The 25696-nt window shown below is 55.9% G+C and overlaps 2 protein-coding genes across 3 annotated transcripts in view; both read right to left on the bottom strand.

The window, feature by feature from the left end:
- FLT4 (fms related receptor tyrosine kinase 4) overlaps positions 1–11352 on the bottom strand; it is a 57596-nt gene extending 46244 nt beyond the window's left edge. Inside the window, exon 1 of the mRNA XM_021552182.3 lies at positions 11155–11352. Within this exon, the coding sequence (XP_021407857.1) occupies positions 11155–11212 (58 nt within the window). The 5' untranslated portion in view covers positions 11213–11352. The remainder of the gene's footprint in view (positions 1–11154) is intronic.
- Positions 11353–15091: 3739 nt separating this feature from the next.
- Positions 15092–21049, bottom strand: LOC110482703 (nuclear factor 7, brain). Of its 2 annotated transcripts, none has more exons than XM_021552144.2 (7): positions 20974–21049; positions 20200–20474; positions 19538–19633; positions 17689–17922; positions 17290–17309; positions 16440–16555; positions 15092–16342 (listed from the first exon to the last, which is right to left on the bottom strand). In XM_021552144.2, the coding sequence occupies exons 2-7, from the start codon at positions 20470–20472 to the stop codon at positions 15798–15800; spliced, it is 1284 nt and encodes a 427-aa protein (XP_021407819.2). In that variant the 5' UTR covers positions 20473–20474; positions 20974–21049; the 3' UTR covers positions 15092–15797. The 2 variants fall into 2 exon arrangements, with proteins under 2 accessions (XP_021407819.2, XP_021407821.2); XM_021552146.2 differs by having other exon boundaries at positions 20978–21049.
- Positions 21050–25696: the final 4647 nt, after the last annotated feature.

Raw genomic sequence — 25696 nt, 5'->3', positions numbered from 1 at the left:
GTAGGAAGCACAAGCAAAATGCAGGAGGAATTTAAACTTCCTGATTATCAAAGAGGGGGCTTCAAGCACTGAGTATAATCTAAAAATAATAATAAAGAAAGGGAAGAGTGATCAGGAGCACAGAGAGAGTTGCTGCCTGGGGAGCATGAGCCCTCCTCCCTGCGCAGCCTCTCCGTGCACACCTGCACATGCACACGCGAGCATCAGCACGACCCTGGGTGGGGTGGGCATGAGGGGAGCCTGGAAGATCACAGGCACACACTCTTCAAAGCAGAATTAGTCATCAGAGGTAGCGGCAGAGGAAGGAAGGCTCAGGTACGAGGTCAGGCACAAGCAGTGAGGGCTGACAGAGGAGTTCTGAGTGCTCGCTGCAGATCTAAGAGCCCTCGGTGCGAGCAGGATGGGAGGTGGGATCCCTGGGGTAAATGCACCTACAGCACGTAGGAGATAAGAAATTTCAACCCTCCACTACTCAGCTCAGCTTGGCTTTCTGCCATTCCTGAAAGCAGCTGGAGCTGCCCAAACCCAGGGCCTTCCCTGATGTGGTTAATGAAATCTTACTGTGTTCTCTGCAGAATCCCCAAGAGGGATGGGCTCTAAAGAGCACACCAAAGCTCTCCCCCAACACAGGATTTTGCAAGGCTGCACCTCAGCCCTGGGTCAGTGATCCCATCTGCTCCGTGCTGGGCAAAGAGACTTGAAGATGCAGAGACTCAGGGCAGTGGAAGAAAGCCTGGCCCTGTGGGGCCATCCAGGGCGTTGATGGCAAGTCACAGATGCACACGCTCTCAGTTTCTCTTGGCACAGAGCTGTGACCACAAGCCAGGACCCGCTGCAGCAGGAGATGATAATCATCATCTCCGAGAGCCAAAGTGTATTGGGGCATTCGCGTCACTTGAGATTAGCTGGCTGTTTAACATCTGCACAGATTTCTCTCTCCACCTCCACATAACACCCCTTGTGCAGCTATGAAACTAACTTAATTCCCTTCCAAGAAAGGCTGAGTTGGAAATGTCACACTTTGTATATCACAGCACAATTCCTACAATGAAAGGCCCAGCCTAAATGGCAGTAGAGGACTCTGGCACTCTTTGAAGGCCTCCTTCTTCTGCTTTTTAAAAATAGCCTACAAACAGAGTGGCCAAGTCCCACAAACACGCAGTTACTCTCTGTTAGTGCGCAGAGGCTGGCTGTTGTTTTCCTGCTCCAAGGTGCTTCCCTTGCCACGCAGCGCAGTGGGAAGAGCACGCAAGCGGACGCGCTGGGAAGGAAGCGTTTGCACAGGCTAATGACTTCCAGCCAAGGAGCACAAGTACCAACAGGGAAACGGTGCTAAGGAAACAACACGCCACTTCCTCGGCTCCCCCTGTTTGGTCACCATGAGGTACTTGATGCTCAGAGCTGTGGGGCGAGGCTGGTGATGGCCTCTCCATCCCCCTGGGAATTCATGGTGTGGGTGAAGGAGAGACACATTGGCTTAGTCCACAAGTGCAGGAGAAGCCATTTGGGAGTTGGGGTGTTTTGGCACCATACTGGACTAAAGGGGCCACAACAGACGCTGGCCCTTCCCCACTCCCACAAATGTGGGTCTGGATGCCAGAGTACTTCCAAATGCCATTCAGGTTCATTTCATCATACACATCTCTCTTTATGCCAGAACAGGTTTCCTAAGTTCATGTGGGGTCCTGTTTATTTTTCTTTTTCTTTTTTTTTTTTTTTTTTTTTAAATCACTATTGTATTAAGAAGTGTTTTTCTTTTGGCAAAGGTTACAGTGGGGCCAACACTGTGCGAAGTCTCCTGCCTTCTATCACCACTAAAACCTCTGAGCCAGAGCTCAGCCCAGCCACGTCGCTTATCTTCAATGAAGGCAGGCTTGGATTTCCCCCTCCATATAAAAAATAGATCCCAGCACTCCCCCTCTCCCCCAGTGCATTCTTTCAAATGCCACCCACTCCTTGTTATTGCTGGGAGGCCAGAGAGCCAGGGATTAACTGCCTCAGGCTGCATCAAGCTTTATTTGTCTAAGCAGCCAAGGGTGAGGAACAGCCATAAATATTGTGAAATGCTGAATGTTTTGGAGGGGCATCGTTGGGCAACACAGGCACCTTGGCAGCAGGGATTTCATCTTGGGCTGGACACAATCCTCGTGTGACTGATGTCATTGGAAAGGTTCCTGCTTCCCTACAATACAGGAGCTTTGAGGAACATCAAACTCCATCCTCATGTTTAAACAGTGGACACCACACCCAGTGCAACACTAACAGCGGTGCCTCTATCAGTCCTTGTAGCACGGGAGTAAGCAAACATGGTCAGGAAAATCCCACTTCAACACTGTCACCCAAGGGGACACATCCTGGGGCTGAGCCTGCCTGCCCAAAGCAGGGCGCCACGGGATGTGCTGCAACTGCCCTTCCCTTGCTCACTGGGCTGTCATGGCACAGAGAGGAGATGGAAAACCAAGATATGCCCTGATCCCATCCCAGCATCAGCAGGACTGCCAGAGCCAGCACTTACAGCCCAGGATCTGCCAAGTCTGACAGTTTGGCAACAGCAAACAAACCCCATGGGGAGGCACCAGGCCCAGATGCACACTCTTGACTAAATTGCTTCACAAGGCATCGCCAGGTAACTCCTTCTGGAGGCGAGCCAGCTTCTTGCCCTGTGCTTCATCCCAGCACAAGGACCATGCACTGCTTGCCCAGCGGTGAGTGATGTCCTTGGTGTGGATGGGTGCCCCTCCTGTGGGAGCATCCCACTCTGCAGCTGGCTGCCAGGCTCCCAGACATGCTGTTAAACCTCTGCCCTCTGCTTCCCGAGGGCCAGGGCTGCAGTGTGGGGAGGGGATTGATGGCCACTCCGACCCAGTTACGCTCCTCTGGGGACTCTGCTCGGGCTGGGACGATGCAGGGTGTGAGTGATGGATTTCTGTGGGCACTGGATGCTGTCACCTCTGCTGGGTGCCATTTCGCTTGCTGCCATCACTCTGAGCTGGCAGTTTCCAAATCTGAGTATAATCCACCATTTGTGCCCAGCATTCCTGCCTCAGTAAATGTCAAGATTTACCGTCATTATGGAAACTGCTGGCTTGACCCACACTTATGTCAGTATTTATTTTTTTAGGTCACTACATCTAACATCCATGTCAGTGGACACCAGTACTTCAGAAATGGGGAAAACAAGTCACAAATGGAGAGCTAAGCCTGGAGCCAAACCTCACTGTCAGCACACACGTGTGTCTGTGCAGACACATACATGGTGCCCTCATCAATTTGGGAAATTAGTGGAGGAATTTCCAGGCTCTGCTACATGGCCCTGCGCTTTTTTATTTTGGAATAAATAAAACCAGTAAACCTTTTACAGATTTCCCTGCTGTATGTAGTGCTCAAGTGCCTCTGTAATTCAGAAGGATGATGGCGGACCCCAAAACCCGCCATGGGTCTCGTGAGTCTTGTGATGGTGCAGACAGACCTTGATAAATCTGTGGAGCCACTGCCCAGCTCAGGGTGTTTGCCAAGTCTCAAATTGCCCTGCCAGCAGCTGGCATGGAGAACCTGTTGCAGGGTGGGGAAGAACCCAGAGAGGAAGGGGACAGTGACCAGGGGAAGCTGCCAGGGGCACTGCTCACTGGCTACTACTGGCTGCTCAGCAAAGCCACCGTAAGCTTGCAAATTCTTCATAAACGTCCCATGTGACACAATTACTCAGGGGCCAGATTCTGAAGCTCTTCCTTCTCTCTTTACTCAGACCAAGCTCCACTGAAGTCACTGAGACATTGGCCTAAATACAACTGAAGGAGTTCAGGATTTGGTCCAGTAATAAAAACTTCCTTCCTTTGTCTACTGCTCACTCCACATGATCCCATTGCCTCCCAGTCTCCTCCTGGCCTCGTCTCCCAAGGCTGGGGCTGTCAGTTGTTTTGATGTTGCTCTTTCATTTTACCCTCAGCCAGACCATGCCAGTCCCCTCATGTAGCTGTGAGCTGCTGAGGTGGAGGGAGCTGGGCTGGCCAGTGAGGAAGAGGAGGACACTGTGGGGTTAAATACAACCTGGCTGAGGCACAGAGCCAGTCTTGGGAGCATGGATGTGTGCAGACACCGTGCAGGCTAGGAGCTGGCTCTACCATCACCTCCCCAGTTCCTTCAACGCCTCCTTGAGGACAGGCTGGAGCATCTCCAAAAAAGCCTTTCTCCCCCCTGCTGAGCATAGAGCAAATGCCTTGGGCTTTACACCAAACTTTTATGTGAGGGAATGGGTGACATGACTCCTGCCCAGGAAAGTGCAGCAGGAAGTTAACTCATCTCGCTGCAATGACACATGCTAGAAAGTGACACCATAAAAAAAAATATAACTTTAAACAAATAACTTGCAAAATGAGTTTTGCTGCTTTTTCTGCTTCAAAACAGCCAGGAGGATGCAAATCCCTGTCATTCCTCAAGGGTATCTCATCCTCAGCATGACCATGTGAATGTGCACTGGGGTTTGGAGCAGGAGCTCCTGCTTCCTTGCCATGTCCACCAGCCTTGCACACACCTGTGACACAGAGCAGCACAGGAACACACACAGTCAGATACAGCAATTCCCTTTGCACCACCTGCCCGTGCTGCTTGGTGACAGAAAGCAACCACAAAAGGGATTTGAACTCAGCTGAAGCGAGAAGCATTTGGTCCTGAGGGACCACCATGGTTTGATGATCTAAACCTCAGCCTTGCAACTCATGCATGCTCATGTGGGTGACCTGGTCAGACAGCACATGGCTCAGAGAGAATGGACCTAACCCCTATGAGTTCCTGCTGAGGTTTTGCATCTTGCAGTGAGATTTTTAGCATTCCTCAGCTAAGACTGAAACAGAGGCTCACTTTGGAGTGTGCAGTTCTAACCACCCTAGGGAAACAGAACTCTAAGCAGCAGAGGAATGGTGTTCTCAAGATGCAAGGCTGTGGCACAGCCTTTGCACAGGTCTGTGGGAGCCCTGTGCCATCCAGCCTTGGCTGAAGCAGCTCACCACATCCTGCATCCCAATGCAAAACACAGCAATGCCAACCTGAGCATTCCACAGACTGAGAGTGCAATGCCCTGGCCAGTGGCAAGGGCTGCTGTGATTAGGGCTTGCTTTTGAGTAAATACAGTCTTGCTGTACATTCTGCCCTTTCAAAGTACATTAATTGCCATGGAAACAATGCTGTTACTGGTATGGCAGCAGCCTGGTGGCCCCAACAGATGCAAGGCAAAAATCAATGGATACATTGACATACAAGCTGTGTTCCAGGACTTTTTGTGATTTTTAAGGCTGGTCACCATGGGCACATATGATAGAATGGCTCAGACACTAAAAGATGCCACCTTTCATGGAAAAAAAGCTGGGGACAAAACATGGAGGAACATCTCCTTTGCTGTGTTCATCTGCTTATGCAGCACACTTGTATGGGATCTGCTCCCATCTGATCTGATGTGTGTACTCAACTTGTGGCACTGGGCATCGCTCCCAGCTCCTGCTGGAGCATCCCAGACCTGGCTCCCCTTCACATCCTCATTCCCAGTGAGTACAAAGTACCTGGTCTCAGACTTTGGCAGGGTGGCTTTGCTCCATGCCTCCCCTCTGCCCATCCATGGCCCTTTTCCACCAGCTCAGATGCCTCACCAAAAAGAAGGAAAAATAGTCAATATTACAGATGTACAGACACACACCATCACTTCTTGGTCTTGAGAGTCTTTTTAGTAGCACTGAGAGGGTTTGTACACAGAACAGCATAAAGGGAAAGGCTGCGAGCGCCCTTCCCACCCTGCCTGGCCGTCCAGAGAACCCGGAGCAAAGGGCAGCCCTGGCTGTCCCCTCCCAGCCTGGCTGTCCCCTCCCAGCCAGGGCAGCGCTGCCCTGTTCCCTGCCGTGCCGCCCATCATAAAGGGGTCCCTGAACTGTTATCAGGCAGTGACAGTTTCCGCCATCAGATTCCTCCTGTCCGTCAGGAAAGCTAAATAAGGAACATCGTTCAGGCGGCTGCAGGAAGAGGGGAAATGCAGGGACATCCGGCCCAGCTGCCAATTTTTCCTTTCCCATGAACCACCACTGACCTCCGCCAAGGGAGAACCTGGACACCCAGCCTGGCATTGGCACTGCTCCTCTTTGCTTAACCCTTCCCTGGGGGACACCCTGGCCCCCAGAGCCTGCTGAGCAGGTGGTCTCGCCAGGCAGGGTGGTGTGGCCAGGGTGGGACAGAGCCTGGGCGCTGTGTCACCGTTGCTGGCACCGCAGACCACGGCTGGCAGCCTTGGTGCACTGGCTGGCATTTTCACAGCCAGGAGAATGCTTAACCCCTCCACACCTGCACATGGGTGGGCAGCTACTCCTCACATAGAGACAATGGGTGCCAGAAACATCAGTGAGCTGCTCCATCGCTTCCCTCTTTACATGCATCTACACCAGGAGCAGAGTCAAGCTTATTCTTTCATTAATTCTTCTGAAACAGAGCAGGGGTTTTCCAGGCTCTGACAGGAATGGCCCTGGGCTGGCTGCTGCCAGGTAAAATTTCATCTAATTTTTCTCTCTGCCCATTCCAGAGGTGTGCCCATCAGGGATCAGGACCAGGATTTGTTCCTTTCTTCTGGTCCTTCCTGTGAACAGCCCTGGGGTCCTTGTTGTCTTTCATTGCCTAGAACCCGAGTAGGGGAGCAGCAGCTGCCCAGTTACTGTGTGCTTAGATACAGGAGACTGTAGCACTTAAGTTTGCCTTCCCCCATCACCACGTCTTCCTTGTTTGCCCAGAGAGAGCCTTTTCCTGACCCCCTAAACCGATCCTCCCTCATTAGCACATGACGTCCGTCCCACGGCACCTCCAGGTTTGGCCGCAGAGGCTGCGGGAGGGATCCTCGCCCTGGAAGGAGGGGGCAGAAACACAGCAAGAAAAACAATTCACTCGTGGGAGAACTTGTAAGGTGAAATACAAGTCACTGGCTGAAACCTGTTTCTGCTACCTCAGCAGGGAAATGACTCCAGGAGAGACTCCAAGACTCCCCACTTAATATCCTCAGCTTATAAAACTTAGTGGGAGTTTCAGCACCAGCTGCTGCAGGGCCAGGTTTTTCACCTTCCTTCTGCTGAACTTGCACCTAGAGATGGAGTGATTTCCTCGACACAAGGAGCAGCCACACTGGGCTCAGGGATTGTGCCTCCTCGCCGACTTGACCACAGGCCACCTCCGCTTCCACTATTCTGCCTTAACAATGAGGCACCGCAGATGGGCAATAATGCTGTGCCGAAAACATCAGAACTATTCTGACCAAAGAGAAAAAGCCCCGCTGGGACCTGGCTAACCCCCTCTTTTAACAACGTGAAATAAGAAACAAAGGTCTGGGATAGCCAGAGGCAATAAAACCCCTGGAATTCATTTAACCAGTCACTAGATGCCAGTGCAGCTGCGGCAGTATTTCTTTTCCTAATGAAGGACAAAAGCTCTGGCCCAAGGCGAGGCTCAGCTCTGGTCTCCCCGGAAAACCGTGGCATGCACCAGGAGGTCATGATCTCTCCACAGTACACAGCAGGAGTGGGACATGTACCTGGCTGCTGCCCCTCGCCCAGCTGGAGATTTGCAGGAGCTGCAGGGAAAGCTGGGACAGGTCAAGGCAAAACACAGCACTGGGCACATCTGGCTACCAGCCTAAGGTGGGAAAAGGGGGCTTTCAGCTTGAACTAACTACCTGTGGATTTTCTCCTTTCAAACCCATGCACAACTGCCCATGGACCCAGGCAAACACACCCACAAGGCCCTGTGAAGGTGAGCTCCACTGCTGCTCAGCATTGTGCAACAAGCCACCAGCCTCCCACCATGCTCCCAACACGGGAATCCACCAGGAGCTGCCTTCTCCAGGCGAGCTCTGATTTTGCAGCCCTCAGGCACTGTGCCCCAGTCTGTCTATCCCAGTGGAAGAGCCCTGCAGCTTTAGTCATTCCTCACACAGAAACCACCCCACCTTCCCTGGGCAGTGGAGCCTGTGGGCTTTGGCCATCACAGGGCTTTCTGCTTCTCCCTGCACCTGCAGGACCTCCCCATCACCCCCAGCTTGTTGCAGCCTTCCCCCCCACCAACCTGGTTTAAATGCACAGCCCCCCAAACTGGGATTGAGGAGTCTCCTGCCCTGTACCCATTTTTTTGGGGCTGTTTCAGTCCAGCAGGCTGAATGCAAAGTCACCTCTGCTGTGCCAGCTGGAGTGGTTGAAGAGAAAGTGGGTGAGAAAGGTGCTATCCCCAGGGCTCACCTTGCTCCCCAAAGCTGCTGAGAGCTGGACAGACCTGGGGACCCACCGAGAACCCCCTCCTGCTCTGCAAGGCAACCTCCTGAGTGTGGTGGATGTCCCCTATGGTTTTGGAGAAACTGCTCCCTGGCCACGGTTCCCTCCCTCCTGCTGCCGTTCCCGTGGGATCCCGCTCTCCCCTTCTTTCTCCAGGAACTGCCTCGGGATGCTGGGAACAGCCTGTTCCCTCCTGGCTGGCTGGGAGCACCTGCCCTTCCCACGCCTGCCCCGGAAAACACCGCAACAACGCGGGGCCAAGAGAAACCCTGGGGATAGCGATCCTGCATGGAGCGAGCCCATGGGAGAGAGGCAGCAGAGTGGAATGGGATACACCAGAGGAAGCCCTGTCCACCCTGCCTGCACTGGCCGGGGGCATTGTGCTGCTGGAGGAGTGTTCTTCTGACCAGACATCAGTTTGAGCTCAGTGATGCCTTGGTGGGTGTTTGTGCAGGCAGTGAGCTACGGTCTCACGTGCCCAAGCCAAATCCCAGGGCGGTAGTTGCAGCTCACTCATCTGAAATCATCCTTAAGCAGACAGCAGGGCACAGGAGCTCTGGCTGTCCCCTCCCTGGCAGCCCCCAGGGACCACAGGCTGCAAACACCCACTCCCCTGGGAGGCCCTGGCTCAGCGCTGTGGTTGAGCCTGGTGGGGTTGCTGTGCAGTCAGGGCTGTTGAATGAAAGGGTGTTGCTGAAATGGCCCATGTTTATTACTTGCAATAAAGCAACTGCTTCAAATCCCAGCTGCACAGGCAACTGTTGCTGCTGGCACGGTCAGCGCGGGGCTGTCCGAGCGCCCAGCCCGGAGCTCTGTGTGATCGAGAGGGGAGCAGCAGCAGCAGCCAAGGCAATCGGCTCAGGTCCTACACAAGCACGAGCCCTTCCCTCACACAATGGCCATACGCCCTTGGAAGGGGCTAGCCAGTGTCCCCAGCGGGATTGTTTGGCCGTGGGGGGCTCAGCAGGGCTCTGTGTCCAGAAGATGGTGGCTCAGGGATGGTCTCATCACCATCCAGAAAGGGTTACCCTGAGAGGCCAAGATGATCTGGAATGCTGAACCTGTGCCTGTTCCCCCCATCTCACTGCCTGCACAGGGCAGCTCCCCAGCTCCATTTCATCCTGGGAGCATCATGGAGCTGGGATGTGTAAGAGCTTTGTGCTCTTACACACAGCAGTCTCTAATACTGGCCCATTTAAACAGGCACCAGAACAGACCTTTCATGATCCTGAGATGATTATTTCATCCTTCACAGGTGGAACAGTCTCACACACACATCTCTGCTTCCAAGGGGAGCAAATATTTGCAGCCCATTGGGATTATGGTTAATGAGAAATCTGTGGGTCCTTTACGCACTGACAAATTGTCCTTATTGATAGAATGGAAGGAGGGGAAGCAAATCCCCATGGTACCATCCGCCAGTTGAGCTCCACATCGCCCTTCATCGCTGCACTAATCAGGCAGCACCAAGAGCTTCAAAGCTCTGCTCAGCCCTGTGCCGACGAGGCCACACAGCTGCACTGGCCAGAGCCTCCCAGGCACTGTTCCTGCACCTCCGGGAGATGAAAGAACCCAGGAGCAGCTACACTGTGCTTTACAAATTGCTAACAAGAGAGCTTTGCACAGTTGCTCCTGCTGCAATACCACCAGCAGCAGGTTCCTTTCTGCCCAGCTTCCTTGAGCATCCCCTGAGCTCCAGCCACCCATTGTGTCCTTTGGCCCCATGACACCAGAGACATCAGCAGCTTTTTGGGCAGAGCAGGTTGACAGTGACACTGCTGGTGATGCTATTCATGCCACACCTGCAGCTCTCCCATGAGCTCACTTCAACGATAGCAGCAAATGCCACTGGTGATAGCGAGTCATTGAGCTGATGCTACAGCAAATTCTATTTATGCTGCCAAAATTAATCCCCACATTGCAAGCTTCCACCATTATTAACTTTCAGTCTTGCTCTGATCTGGGCTATAAATGCTTTACTTGTGTGAGAAAGAACTCCTCTAGGGATATCTGGTGGGGTGTCCTGTCCCCACTGCCCTGGCAGTGCCCACCCAGCTCTGCCCTGTCTCATGGGCTCTGTTTGCTAGAAGGGCTTGCAGCCCCATCTCCGCCGTGGCTCTGCAGGGAAAGCATTTAACTGGGATCTGCCTCGGGTGACTTCCGAGGCAGACCAGAGCTGGGACAGGCAGGCTGGACAGCCTTGCACGGACCCCCGCCTCCTCGCGCCTCCCTCCCCGGCACACACAAATTAATGACTGTGCGTGAAAAAATAAATAAACACAGCCGGGACGGGCCTCCAGCCGGGCGCGTCCCCGCGCAGCAGCATCCCTCCCGCGGGGGTCCCGTGAGGCTTCTCCCCGCTCGCAGCGAGACACCCGCGGCACCAGCACGGCGGGGGCTCCCCACGGCCCCGGGCCCCAGGGGACCGCGGCAGGTCCGCCCGTCCCGTCCCGTCACTGCGGGTACGCTGTCACCGCCGTCGGGGACACCCGAGCGAGCACCGCGGCGCGTCCGGGCCGGGGATGGGACGGGCAGGGCCGGCCTGAGACGGGGCACCCCAGGGCGGACTGAGCCGGTCCCCGTCGGGGATTGGGGTCGCCGGGACCGGGAGCGCCGGTCTCCGCCGGGGATGGGAGCCCGGGACGGGCAGCGCCAGGCACGGCACATCCCCGTCCTGGGTGAGGGACGCTGCGGGAAGTGCGGGTCCCTGCGGGTCTGGGGGACACGCGGGCGGAGGCGCCGAGTCCCGTCCCGTCCCGTCCCGTCCCGTCCCGTCCCGTCCCGCCGGCGCGGCCCCGTCCCCAGCGCGCCCGCAGGTGCGGAGCGGGCATCAGAGCGGGCAGGGCAGCCCGCAGCCCCGGCAGCTCACCTGCCTCCGAGACAATGCCGAGCCAGAGCCAGAGGGGCAGCGTGCAAACTCTCCTCATCTCCGGGGCTGCCGGCAGGTCCGTGCGATGCGGAGCGGTGCGAGCGCCCCGCGCCCGAGCTCTGCTCCCGCCGCGCCCCAGCTGCGGCGACGCGCGGCGGCGGCGGGCGGGGAGCACCGGGGCCGCTTCCTTTTCCTCCGCCCGCCCGGGCCGCCCGCCGCCCTCCGCCGAGCCTCGGGGCGCCGGGCGGGCGGGGCGGGACGGGGAGGGGCGGGCGGGGAGCAGAGGGGGCTGGGGGGAGCGCACCTGCAGCTCCGGGCACCGACGGGGAATCCGCGCTCCCCGCACTAGCGGGGTGCGCGCATCCCTTCGCACCTGGGTGTCTCCACCTGTGTGTGTGGGTCTGCATCCCCTGCGTCAGGGGGGCAAGAGTGTTCCCCATCCATGTGCGTGGCTCTGCATCATCCCTGACCCATGGGTACATGCGCACCCCCACACCTGCGTGCGTTTTCACACCTGTGTGCACCCCCGCACTTGTGAGAGACTGCCCGTACATCGCCTGTTTCTTGTCTGTGCCTGAGTGCACACTCGCGGCCTCTCGGAGCGGGGGAATGCACACAAACACGCTCTCCACAACTGCGCACACGCACCTCACGCGATGGAACACACCTGCCTGCACACACCCCTGCATGCCTGCGCACCCCCTCAGCTCCACACCTCACACCTGTACGCACACACCCACGCACACAGTCCTGCACACCCCCCTTGAACCCCCCCCCCCTCCCGCACTCCCTGAGGCACACAGAGACACGCACGCACTTGGGTGTGCTCACACTCGCACCCTCATTCAGCGGGGCTGCAGTAGGGTCCCCCGCTCACGCCGTCCATGCGTGCACAGCGCCAGCAGCACTGCTCTGCACGGATCTCCGGCAGGCACACGCCAAGCGAGCGGCGCTGCCCCCAGGGCGCTGCCGCTGCCAGCCGCAGCGGCTCTGGCTCGGAGCGAACTGGCTGCGAACGCGCCACAGACGGAGGCGATGGCAGAGCGCTGGGAGCGCGGTGGCACAGCCGGCACGGCCCTGGCCGGCTGCCCGTGCGCCCAGCGAGCGCTGGACGGATAAATGAACGCGGCCCCGCTCTGCGCCCCACAGGATTATTAATTAGGCTCACTTGTAGGCAGTGAAGAAAGAGCCTGAATGAAAGCCATGTGCTCATGGCTTCAAAAAGGCAGGAAAACTTCTGGTGCACTCAACTGCTCACGTTACCAAACCCACAGAAGAAATCACCCTGTCCCTCTCCTGCAACCCTCAGAGGGACTCTAAGCCATAGCATTTATTTTACCCGACTCTCCTCATCCTGATTAGTGAGTTTTAAGCCCAGAGTGCAAACTCCATCACTCTTCAGCACACTCATCTTGGATCACCTCCCTCCTGCGTCTCAGCAGAGCAGAAAGTGGCCATGTCCCTTCACCCCAAGTGGGTGTCCAAGCCGCTACAGTTTGAAGAGAGACTTCCAAAACTTGCCATGAAAAGGGAGAGCTGGAATGTCACAAAGGGGTGGCACTGCCCAGCACTAAGTGAAGAGCTGAAGTTACAGGATCAGACCCCTCCCCGGTGACGGGGCTGTGATCAGAGACGGTGCAGCCACGCAGTGTCCCCGCGCTGGGGACAGCATCGGGGTCAGTGTCCTTGAGAGGGGAGCGGTGAGGTGCTGGGGGTGGACAGTGACAGGGGAACGATTCACATGGCACCACCGAACTGCTGGCCGAAGCGCACAGTCAGAGTGCCTGGAGAATCCGAGTGCGAGAGGAACAGAGGGTCTGACCCGGGGCTGAAGGGACAGACACCCCAAAAGTCAAGGGATTTTGGCATCCTCCCCCGGCGCAGTGAGGCGGCGGCAGGACCAGCCCGTCCACGCTGCCATCTAATGGCAGTAATGGCAGGACACCGGCACGGCTCGCCCCGCCGGGCGGGGAATTTTCCATCACAAACGCAGGGCGACTGTGGGACCGATGGGACCTTTCCATTGTTGCGGCCCTGGGAAACAAAAGGATCTTGTTTTAAAATCTTGTCCCCATTCCAGCACGTGGGGGGATCCGAGGAAGCAAAGGCTTCCCCAAAGCACTGGATAAAGACATACACAGATCACAGAAGGCTGCCAAGGCAGGAGCTGCTGGACACTGCCCAGCCTTAGCATAACTTGGGGAAAGGGACACTGGGGTGGGAACATGAAGGGACAAAACAATGAGGTAACCCACAAGAGGAGTACAGGCTGGACCTGGGAGAAGATGGCGAGAGCCAGTCCTGGCAGGTGCAGAGTCTGGATGCTGGGGTGAGAGGTGCTTTAATCCCATCATTCCACTCTCCCATCCCTATCCCCTTCTGCATGAACCCAGGCCAAGCTCAGGTAGCATTCTGCATTCATGCTTATAATTCCTGCTCCACGGCGCTCTGGTTTGTCAGAAAAATGTGTTTTTCAGGCAGCATCTAGACTGCATTTCCTTACTGGGCTAACACTGCATGCATGGCAGTCCAGAGCAGCATTTTCCCCTCTATGTAGGAGCTGCTCTGCCTCTCCAGCCCTGTCCTGCCAGCAGGGCCAGGCGAGGACATTATACCCCAAAATGTGGCTCTGCCACGGCCACCACGCACAGCCCAGCAGGAGAAGAAAGGACGTGCTCCCTCAGGAACATTTGGGACAAGCAGGTTTGGCTGCTCTCCAGCTCGGGGAGGGTGTGGGAGGCAGTGGCACACGCTGGCAGCCTGTGCCATCACACCAGCCCACGTGGCACAGGGCACACAGCAGCTGGGCAGTGGGAGCTGGCAGACAGCAAAGCCTGGCTGTGCTCACCCTGCCGCTGCCCGGCGGATCCGTGTCCCCTCACACCTCGGGGACACTGCTGTGCTGCCCAGCCGGGCCTGGCTGCAGTTTGGGGTGGGCTGGGGAGCTGATGGGTTTCAGCTTTCCCCAGTGTTAACTCCCTGCTGTGACCAAACCAGCCTCGCCTTTCCAGAGGCGCTCTCGCAGGGGGTACCACAGCCCTGCTCACAGCATTTCCAAGCCAACAGCTCTGTCTTCTCCACTCTTATTGCAGCTGAGGCTGTGGGGCAGCAAGAGGAAATGAGGGCTGGGAGAAGAGGCTGAGTCCAGTTTATGGGCTCAGCACTCACTGGCTAAAGTCCAGCCCAGGGCCAGGAGGGAGCACAAACCCTCAGCATGCCCCCCACACCCAACCCCGAGCAAGGCTGCACAGAGCAGAGACTTCCCAGGCAGTGGGAGCAGCCCTGGGCTGTCCTCAGTGCTTCTGGGACACATCTGCCTGAACCCTGCATGGGACATCCTTGCCTCTGGCTTCCTCTGCTGCCCTGGCACAGGCTTTAGGCACCCTCAGCCCTGGCACACTGCAGTAGGGGTGTGCAGGAGAGGCCATGGCCCTTGTGGCACCACGGGGGAACAGGGCCCCTGTGCCATCCCCACTGGGCAGGCAGGTGGCCAGTGAAGGCCTTGCTTCGGCTAGTGTCCTGTGCCCAGCTGTGGGAGCTGGAAAGCCTCACACCCAGCCCCAGCCATGCTGCAGAAAGCTGAGCCTCTGCTGGAGGTGTCTGGCTCCAGCCAGCACTGGGGACTGTGCAGTACTGGGGAGCTTTGGCCTCTGCTTTGAGCTTGGAATGGATTTGGGTGGGAAAAACATGACATTTCCACCCGCCCCAGACACTGCCATCCTCCCTCCCACCCACCACTTCCATCAGCCAGGCTTGGAGCCATCCCAGCAGCTCTGCTGACTCATGAGGCAGACACTTCAGCACCCCCTGGTCACAAACCACAGCAGCCAAACCCCCTTGACTTGTCCCCCAGGGACCCCGCCTGCCCTCCTGCAGGTGCAGCACTTCCAGCAGGGCCACAGTTGGCTGACAGGAAAAGAGCCACATTCTTGCCGAATTTGGAAAGAATTGGGACTTGGCATTTTTTCACATGTACAGATCCTTAAGAGCCAGCCAGGCCAGACATGGTGAAATCTTAAAATGGTGAAAATCCACTGCGAGATGAGCAGGGCTCTGGGGGACTGCTTGGTGCCCCCGGGTTGTGCCACACCCCAGAGCAGCAGAACCCCCAGGACACAAGCCCCGAGCAGGCAGCACTGAATTTCTAATGAGCTTTAATAGCAAGCGAGGCGCGCACCAGGCTCCCTCTGCTGCCGGCCCGCAGCCCAGCCCCGGGAAGCTCTTCCCGCTGGGGATGCCATGGCCGGGACGTGGGGCTGAGGCACCCGATGGTGCCCCGGGACCGCTGCCCTGCTCCACGGGGGTCACGGGTGGGAGCACAGAGAGACAGGAGGTGCCAGCAACTCCCAGCCCCCTCCCCTGCAGCCCCGTGGCTGCTGTTAGTGCACTCTGCTGCGCTCAGGGAAGGCAGGTTGCTCTGCTAGAGGTGCCAGGAACCCCTGTCAGTGCCTTGTGGCAACCGCAGCCATGGCACAGGGAAGGAAGGGCAGACAGGACCTGGGAAGAGACTCATCCCCTCCTTCCTCCCAAAACTGAAACCAAAACAGCTCCTCCAACACCGCTCAGGCTTGTGTGTTCAGAACTGGCCTCGAGTGCAGTCCCGGACAGGAGCCAGGCCGGGGTCTCCAGCACACCCTGGTCCCTCACAGGGCCAGGTGACAGAGGCGCATGGGCTCCACATTGTCCCTCCCGTCACTGAAGCAGGTGCTGAAGAAGGGGCAGTATCTCTCTGCAGAGACCTGGTGGAAGGTGAAGAGGTGGGACATGTCCCCAGCATCAAAGAAGCTGACGGAGCCCTCCTGGCAGTCCAGGAAGACGCCCACTTTCCGAGGGGGCTGGCGGGGAGCCAGGCGCACCCAGGGGCTGGCAGTGGCCCAGTACTCTGTCCTGTTCCGCAGGCGCAGCGTCCAGTAGCCGTTCTCTGGGCACAGCTTGACCTTGGCTGCCCGGTCCACAGCCTCAGCAGCCACCCCCAGGTCCCACTTGGTTTTGCTGCCCACCCAGACCTCCCAGTAGTGCCGGCCGCTGTCGAAGGCCTGCGAGCCCAGGACGTTGACGCACTGGCGGAAGCGCCGAGGGCTGATGGGCACGGGCTGGGCTCGATTCCTCTCTGTCACTGCTGTCAGATCCCTGGAGAGGACCAGGTTGGGGTGGGCTGACTCAGGGTCAAAGGTGAGTGGGGCAGGAGCTGCGGAAACATCAAGCATGATGTTTTACCAGCTGTACGCTCCCTCTGCAGAGCACCCCTGCCCCACCACACCCATCCCTCACAGCCATGTGCTCACCAGGGCAGATGGAGCGCAGCATCTGCCTCCAGAAGATGTACTGCAAGGGACCACTGTGGCTGTCCCTGTAGTGCTGCAGGTCCAGGGCAGGCTGGGTCTCCACACGCACCGAGGGCCTGGGGTGGAGAGAGGCAGGCAGGGTCAATCCCTCTGCTGAGCCACTGCCAGTGCAGGCATGAAAAGCACAGGCAGGGCTGCAGGACAGTGCTGCACGTGACAGATTTGGTAAAGACAGGACACAAATGTCTCTGCTTGCTCTGCCTGATGCAGCCTTGTCCCCAGTGCAGTGAGTGGCTCAGGACAGAGGTGCCCAAGAGAGAGGCAGCAGCACTGCTTGTGGAGCAGTGACTCCTGGCAAACCCACACCCAGCACACCCAACAGGATTCCTGCATGGCCAGATAGGCTGGGCCTGTGGAATCAGGAGGGAGGGGACAGGACACACATCCCTGTGGCAGTTCTGGCCCTCAGCTACTCCCAGCTTCAGACAAACCTGCACTTCAGGGTCTCTTCTGCAGCCTCATGAGTAGTAAGAAGCTGAGGAGGGGCAGGGAGAAGATGAAGCACCCAAAGTCTGTTCCCTCCTGCAGCATGCATGGCTTTTGCACCCATCCCAAACCACTGTCTCCTCTACCCACTCTTCCAGCCATGTCAACACATGGGATGCTCCCTGGGAAGAGCATCCAGTGTATGCTGGGGACCAGCCTCCACCTTGCACAGCACCAGCAACTTCCTGAGCAATTTGTGATGCTTTTAAAACTTGAGATAAAGTGTGTCTCCCATGTGGTCCCAGCCAGAGACTAAGATAAGCTCCTGAAAAGCAAATCAGCTTCTTTCATGCCAGACACATACCTGATATCCAGGCTCTCCACCTGCAGTGAGAAGCAGAGAGAATTAGCAGGCACTCTAATTCATGCAGCTGCACAAATAAATTCCTTGTCCACTTCCTGATGCCACACAGCACAGAGAGAGGAAACCAAGCTACCAGGAACTGCAGCCTGGGGAAAACTGCTTGGGCACTTGGATGGAGAATGAGGAAGGCTCCCAAGACCCACTACAACTGATGTCACTGTATCTCTTGTGGCTAAAGTCTCCAGATCCAAGGGATTGGGTAGATAATCCAGAGGGATGGCAGGGAGAACAGATGAGAGATGGGGTACAGCCTGGTGCTCTCATTTAAGACTCCCACATCCCAGTTTGAGATCCTGAAATATCTCTCAGCCTCCTGCCAGAGTCAGCAAAGCATCTTACCTCCAGTAGTGACACATCTTCCATCTTGCTCAGGGTCTGCTTGACATGCTTGATGTCCCTCTGCAGCACTGCCATCCCCTCTTCCAGCTGGCCAACATGCCTGTGCAGCTGAGCCAGTGTCTGCTCCTCCTTCTCACCCAGTTCTGCCAGCACAGCTCTCTCCTCTTCCTCCAGGATCTGATGAAGGCGAGCAAACTCAGCCCGAATCTTGAAGTTCAGCTCCCCAGACACCTTCTGAGCAGAGGGAAGAGGCAGAAGGTGAGTCCAACAGCCAGAACACACAAGTAGGTGCACAGGATGGCTGTGCCTGTTACTCTGCTTACAGAGCCCTGGAAATTTGAGGTTCAGACATAGCAATGACTTTTTGGATGGAGAACAGGACACAAGGACAACCTTCAAGGCTGCAGAGCTAAAGGGGAAAACCAACAAACCCAAAAAGCCAGCTCCACCAAAGGCCTGGTCACTGTAACTAGAAATCCCCACACGCAGCCACAGCCCTCTCCCACACCACCAGGAATTTGCCTGTGGGCAAGACTGGAGCTCTTTAAATTTTGTGGAGATGCAGACTCAGCTGTTCAGGTTAGTCTGCATTTATTTCACATTGTTCCAGGCCCTGAGCAGAGCTGCCTGATAGGCAAGCTGCACAACCTAATCTCTCTCATTAAGGCTGATAAAATCCCATTCAGCTCTATCCAGAGGTCACTTTTTCCCAGTTGTTTACTTGCCAGCCAACCTTGCCGTGTTCTCACTGCCTTCCTGCCTGTTTACAAGAGACAGCCAATGACTTTTTGTTTTCCTTAAATCTTTTTAAGTTTTTAATCTCCAAGTGCAACCTTAGCCCTCATTACTTTCTCGAGGAGTGCTTCCTGAAGTGCACATCCCTTTCTCCTCACAGGAAACCCATGTCCCTCAGGATCTGAAGCTTCACCAGCCTCTTCTTGCTCTAGCAGGTGTTTGTGCTGACACACCAGAACCACAGAGGAGGTGCAGGGCCTCCCTGTTCACATCAGTGATTTGTTCCTTTACTCTTGAGACACCTCTCAGCTCTTGCACAGCAACAGGAAAACACGTGCTTATTTGCTAATACTTCTTCATTAATCTCAGAGGTCTATTCCACATCTGGCAAGAGGGCAGAGGTTTGAAATGGAGCAGGCTGGCAGGTCAGAGGCTCCAGTCAGAAGACAGGGCTTTTTTCCCCTCTCAGTTTTATCTCATCTTTTAACTACTTCCATTTTCCTTTAACTCCCCTTCCTTGGTTTTAACACTTTTATACCACTCAAGAAATCAGCACAGTCAGCCTGTGGCTGTTCTCACCTCACAGATCTGTACCTAGAGGGGCCTTGGTCCCTCTCAAACCCATGGAGAGCACTCAGGCTCCTCATTCACCTCGGAGCTTTGCAGTGAATCCCAATACTGTCCTTGTGACACAGCCACCACTCTTGTAGTGCCAACCCTGCCAGTGACCCAGTTCCTTCAGCTTTGCTGCCATCCCTTCCGACATGAGAGGATTTTAGAGCTGCCAGGAGTTAAATGCTCTCCCAAAAAGGCAGCTCTGCAGGGCCACAGCAGGCTGCCCACAGCTCTCACCGCCCACCAGGCCTCAGCTCTGCTGCACCAATGCATTTTGTAAACATTGCATTAATGAGTGCTGATGCTCCTCCCAAAACCTCTGCTGAATATCCAGCAGTGATGAGCTTGTGCCTACATGCAAGGGGGTTTGTGTACATCCCCACTGTTACTCATCTAGATTTTTACAGGAAGCTGAGCTAGACCTCAGCTGAAGACACACACATCCTCTGTGAACACTGCCCCAGAAGCTGCCTGAAGAGCAGCTCCCACAGGGTGCTACCGTCAGGCTGCAGATGTCCTCCTGCACCACGCGCTTCCTCTGCAGCAACTTCTCCATCTCCTTCTGACGAGCTTGCAAAGCATCTTCCAGGTGCTTCTGCAGGAACAAGGAACAGAAGGAAGGTAAGGAGGCCATTTCAGCACTCTGCTGATTCAGGAGCAGTCCCAATTCCTGTGGTCAGTGCCAGGAGGAGAATACAACAGGCTGTAAGGACAAGCAAGCACCTGATGCACAGCCTTGAGAATTAAGCATCTGTGCATGTGATGAATCCAATTGATTTTTAAGACTGGGAGCTCCATCCTGGGATATCTGTTTGCACAAGCTTTAAATGCTGCGTGTTGTGAAGGGACTGTCCCCTCAAGCAGAGCACCTGGCACAAGCAGCCCTCACCCCCCTGTCACTTGGGAACCACATTCTTAAACGAGAAATGACAAAGCTGTGGTTGGAATCAGACACAGCAGTGAGGGAAACAAATGCAAAAGAAAAGTGTTCAAAAGACAGACGGCTGTAAGGAAATAGGGAGAGGAAAGAGACACAAATGTCAATGTACTCGGGTGAGATAAGGCTTCATGCAGGGGGAACGGCCTGTGGCAGGAGTGACGGCTGCACAGGGCTGATGTGGCACTTGTCCCCTTCTCCCCAGCCTGGCAGAAGCCACTCACCCGCATCTTGTGCTGGTGCTCCTGGGAGCCGCAGCGCCGCACCTTCTCCACCAGCCCCGAGAGCAGGTAGTGCGAGCGGAAAGCGCGGCCGGGGAACCTGCGGCGGCACTGCGGGCACGAGGGGCCGTGCGCGCAGCTGTCCCAGTACTGCTGGATGCAGCCCTTGCAGAAGTGGTGCATGCAGTCCAGCATGACGGGCTCGCTGAACAGCTCGCAGCAGATGGCACAGGTCAGCTCCTCCCGCAGGCTGCGGTCCTGGCTGCCGCCGGCCATCCCTGCGGGCACACAGGGATGCTTCCTGAGCTTCCTGCCACCCCCGCACACAAACCCCCATCCCTCTGTCGGGCAAGGCTTGGTTACCTGACCTCGGGGCCTGTCCAGCTGCTACACGGGGTGTGTGCAGGGCTGGAAAGCCCCGAATTACAGAGCAGCCCTGGCCGAAGGTCACTCCCTTTGGAGTAACAACTCTGAATTTTCTGTCACTTCACCAAAACTGCTCTGACAGGGCCCGGCCTTGTGTCCCCGCCGGGCCCCAGCGCAGCGGTCACCCGGCCCGAGCACCCACCCGCACCCCGAGGGGCTCCCGGGCCGGTGCGGCGCCGCCGCTGCGGGTGCGGCGCTCCTGCGGCTCGAGTCCCGCGGCGCGCACCGCCCGCTCCCCGACCGCAGCCCCGGCCTCCCGCCGTCCCGGGCACCCCACCGTGCTGAGACGGCTTAGGTTAGGTTAGGTTAGTTTAGTTTAGTTTAGTTTAGTTCGGTTCGGTGCGGTCTGACCTACTCTGGTCCAGTCCAGCTCAGTCCAGCCCGTCCCGTCGCTCTCCCACCTCCGACACCCCGAACCTCGGCCCCGCCCCTCCCGCGGACTGACGCCCGCCCTGACCAATCACGGCGCGGACACGGCGCGCGCCCGCCAGCTCATTGGGTGGGATCCCGTGGAGGGGGCGGGGCAGGGCCCCTGCATGTGATGCAGTCACGTGCGAGCGCGCGCCGGGCCAGCCGCGGGGGCTTCGCGCGCCGCCCGCGGGAGGGCGCGTGCGGGGCTGCGCCGGACTGGATCGGATCGGAGTGGATCGGACTGGACTGGATCGGACTGGACTGTCCCTTTGCTGCCCCTTTGCTGTCCCTTTGCTGCCCCTTTGCTGTCCCTTTGCTGCCCCTTTGCTGTCCCCGCACCTCCCCTGCCCTCCCGCACACTGCCCTGCACTGTCCTGCACCGCCCCGCTGCCGCATTCAGTAACGAGCCCAGAATGAGCTCCAGGCAAAGCCTCCCTCCCTCTCCCCTGCTCACGGTGCCTTCGGGACACAGCTCTGGCCAAGGCTTTGGGTAACTTCAGAAATCACGAGGCTGAGGCCTTGTTAGGGATGAAAGAAAGAAGGAGGGTTTTTCATCCTCGTGTGGTCACCTGATGATGAGCCCTGCGATGCTGTGGGAAGTGGCAGACGCTGGTGGACATGTGAGAAAAATCACAAGAACTTTCAACACTGGAAGTAAAAGCAAATAAAACTGAAAGGAGAGGGGACATAGGGACTTAGAAGAGCTGCACAGACCATCTCCTTCCTAACCACCATTAGAACCAGAGCATGCCCCCAAAAGGCTAATGTGCCAGGCACTGTCCAGCTATTCCCCTCCTCCTCCTGGTGCTCTGTTTTCTCATTACAGCAGTGCAATTAGTGCAGAAAGTATTTCTGCCCATCTTCATTTGCTTGTCTGATGGATTTTCCCAGGCTTTCTCTCACACTGTGTGTGCTTGGTCACTGGCATGTGGCCACAGCAGCCCTGCCTGCAGCCTCTGCCTTGTCCCCAGCAGCCCCTCAGGCTGACATGCTCAGCCACAGCCCCACGCTGATGTTTGCACTTGGAACATCACTGCATGCACGAGGAGCAATCAGTCCTGGGGGATGTTGGCCATGGGCAAGCCAGGTACACCCCTTGGCCTCTGGTTGGACAAGCGCGGACACCAACAAGGTCAGGCCATGGCCAAATGGGCTGGCAGCTCCCACACAGTTATTCTGGGGGCTCAGGACTGCTCCAGCTCTCTGAGCAAGGTGGGTTGGCTGCACCCTCCTGCTCCAGAATCCATGGTGGCTCTAGGACAGGGATGCTCAGTCCCCACTGCTCACTGGGCACCGGGGGACAAGGACACATTGGGCAGGGATTATTTCCAGCAGACTGAACCTGCTCCCATTGCTGCCCTTTTATCATTTCTACTGCACGACACAGAAGAGTGCCCCTGGGAACATCACTAGGATAATGACACTGGGATCCAGGGATGCCTGAACATCTTCTGTCAGCTGTGACTTCATGCAGCAAAACTTCAGTCCCCACATTTAGATCTCTGTGCTTCCACTAGGCTGGCTCTCACCCTGTGAACATGCCAGGGCTGAACGGGAGCAGTGCCAGTGCCAGCCCATCGCAGTGGGACTGCAGCTGATGTTACCTCCCACCCTCCTGCCATGTGCCAGCAATCCTGAGGAACAGCTGGCTTTGAACTCGTGGATTTTGGATGGGAACTGAATAATCTCCTTAGGTGCATCTTTTTGAGAGGGAAATGGCTTTGTCATCTGTATCCTCCTGGCCTTGCACTGTTCCTCCAGGCGACCTTATAAACTATGTACAGATACACAAACAAGACTCCAGCACAGGACACACAGGCTAGGGTGAACCAGGATGTTGCTCCCTTATCTGTTGCAGCACTGTGATCCTTTATATGTGAGGCTCTGCAGAGAGGTAAAAGCATCAATAATTGCTTTTTAGCAGAGATCTGGACTGTGCTGTACAAGGTTATGCTCTGCCAGCAGCCCAAGCCAACAATGCTGGGAGGTGTCCCTGTGGATCAGGATCTGTGCTGTGTTCAGAGCTCATCTCTCCCTGTTATGGAGCCCAGGAGGTGACAACCTCCCAGGGGCACCTGTAGGCCCATTGTTTGGAGAGGCTGTAGCAGGATAACTGAAGCTTCACCCTGAAACAGCAGAATTTGGGATAGCTCAGCTGATGTCGAAATTCCCCATTAGCTTCCCTTTCAGCCCCAGCTGGAGCCTAGTCCTGGTCCCTCTGTGCAATGTGGACAGCAGGAGCACCTCCCTGGCATAGCATCAGTGCCAGCACATACTCTGCCCAGGGCTGGGGCTATGGGAGGCTGCTCTTTTGGAAGAGTTGCTCTGCACCAGGTGTGGAACTGCCAGCTTGGGTTCAGCTGCTGCAGGACATCCTTCAGCACCCAACACAGTCCTGGACCCCCGATGTAAAGGCTTTCCCATATAACTCCCCTTGCTGCCAACAGAACCTGTCACTAACGTAAAATTGCTTATTTCCATCTTTGCAGGTTTGAGCTGCAAATGCAGATTTTGGAGCCAAAGGAGGAGTGGCACCATTTTACCATGCGCTGCACTAATCTATCCATCCAAGAAGAAAGTTCTAATACAGATGGGGATGTCCTTGTCATGGCCATTTCACATTCTGGGACATCAACTACAAAGTCTAAAACTAGCAGTGAGTGGCAGTCATTTCCCAATGAACACATCTCCCTTCTGGGGATTGAAAACACACACCCGAGCGTCCCCCGGTCTCGGATTCCTGTTTAAGTGCTCCTGGCATCTCCTTCCTTTCAGCACTCACTTCAGTTGGCAATGTAATGTTTTTCTTTCCTTTTTTAGCATATCCCTCTTGGGAGGCTCCAAGCTCTGGGCTGGGACCTGAGAACGCTGTGTTTGGAGAATTTGATTATGCACTGGGGAGGTGAAGGATAAGATGGATTGAGAAGGGTTTGGCTCAAACCACATGGATGGAGTCCAAAACTCTTCACCGTTCTCTGTTCCATGCAGTAAATATGTATTCTTGGAGATGGAGTCAGAGGAGCTGTTTGGCCTTGCTGGAGGAGGGGGGTGAAGTGGGAAGTGCAGTGGGTCTGGCTGCTGGGGATCTTCCCTGGGTGTCAGTGAAACACGAGGGGAAGGGGAAGAAAGCCCTGATCCCAGTGTCACTCTCTTGTGTCAGCTCTCCAGATGCAGGGAAGGAAATTCCACAGGAGACAACAAGCTTTGCATTTTGATTTCCGTGTTTCATATTGGTTTAAGTGCAAATACACTTCGAGAACTTTGATTCCTCTGGATCCCACTCTCCTGGAGGATCCTGTGGCTCTCCCTGAGCAGTGCCCAGCTGTGGAGCAGGAGAGGGACAGAGGGGTAAATTGGGGTTGATTTTTTCCATGTGTTGACCTGGACAAGCCCCAGGTGAAGGACTCTATTGGGGTGAGGATGGGGTAGCTTGAAGCCAGCCCTTCCCACTGCCCTTGGCATCGCTGGTGAGGAAGGAATGGGGTGCTGCTGGTCCAGGAGAAACCCCCAGACTCCCCATGTCCCCAAAAGCAGGCTGCCTCCCAGGAAGCTTTGCTTCTGCAGGCTCCTGCCAGCTCTTTCCTGCACTGAGAGCAGGAGGGGAAAGAAGTGGAAAGGGATTGCTGTAAACAGAAAGAGTGAAAGAAAAAGGGACGAGGTAAATCAAAGTAATAGCACCATCACTGCTAATGGATATTACACTTCCCTCCGTGACCTCAGCTGCAGCGACGTGATTTAGAGGCCTCGGTTAGAAAGGCAAGCAGGAAATGAAGCAATGCTCCGAGATAGGGTATCTTTGGATAAATAGCTGCAGGAGGAAGGTGACCAGAGGTAGCCATTATTTGCCAATATTTTCTTCCTAGTCTCAAATGATATTGGCGTTTCACTAAAGCCAGAGCCTTCAAGGCTGTGAAACCTCTGAAGTTGTCTGACTGTGAACTGGCAGCCATGGTCCAGGTAAAAGCCCTGCAGAGATGGAGTTGGACAGGTTCAAACCATCCTAAACACACCATGAAAGGACCCAGGTGAAGTGAGGGCAGGAGTCTGAAGCCTTGTGTCATTTTTCCCCCTTATGTATCCAGGAGAAGTGTTGGGGATCAGCATGGACAAATCCATCTCCTACTACATGGAGGGAGGGAAACAATGTCTGAAACAAGCAAAGAAGGATGAACATGGTTTGTTTTGTTTGTTTTTCCCAGAGATGTTCAAATAATCCCAGGGGACCAGTTTTATGTGCTACTGAACTTTTCAGCCCATTCTCCTCCAGGGAGGGGGCAGGCCTGTCAGGCAGTCTGTCCTGCCCTGTGAGATTCCCCATGCCACCCTCTGGGCAGCCAAGAATCTATCATGTTTGCATTCCACCAACATCCTTCAGCTCCCCACACCCAGGCGCCAAAACCAGGAGATTTTTGCAAATATTAACATTTCTGGCTGCCACTTGTTTGCCTGTTTACTCTGAGCTGTGCGTGAAACCTCTCTGATACTCTACACACAGCATGGGCTTGGCCAGAACAGCTTTGTCCTCTCAGCTTTCCACATGGGTTGTGTGTCAGCCCCCAGCCAACCTGCTGGTCACTGCGTGCAGAATGCCTGGAGTGCTCTTCTCTTTCACTTGGATCTCTGGTTCAGGTGCTGAGTGTTCATAGATGTGCTAAGCTACCCC

Source organism: Lonchura striata, chromosome 15 (assembly GCF_046129695.1).
Source record: "Lonchura striata isolate bLonStr1 chromosome 15, bLonStr1.mat, whole genome shotgun sequence".
Classification (NCBI taxonomy): domain Eukaryota; kingdom Metazoa; phylum Chordata; class Aves; order Passeriformes; family Estrildidae; genus Lonchura; species Lonchura striata.
This window is presented reverse-complemented; position numbering and strand designations above follow the sequence as displayed.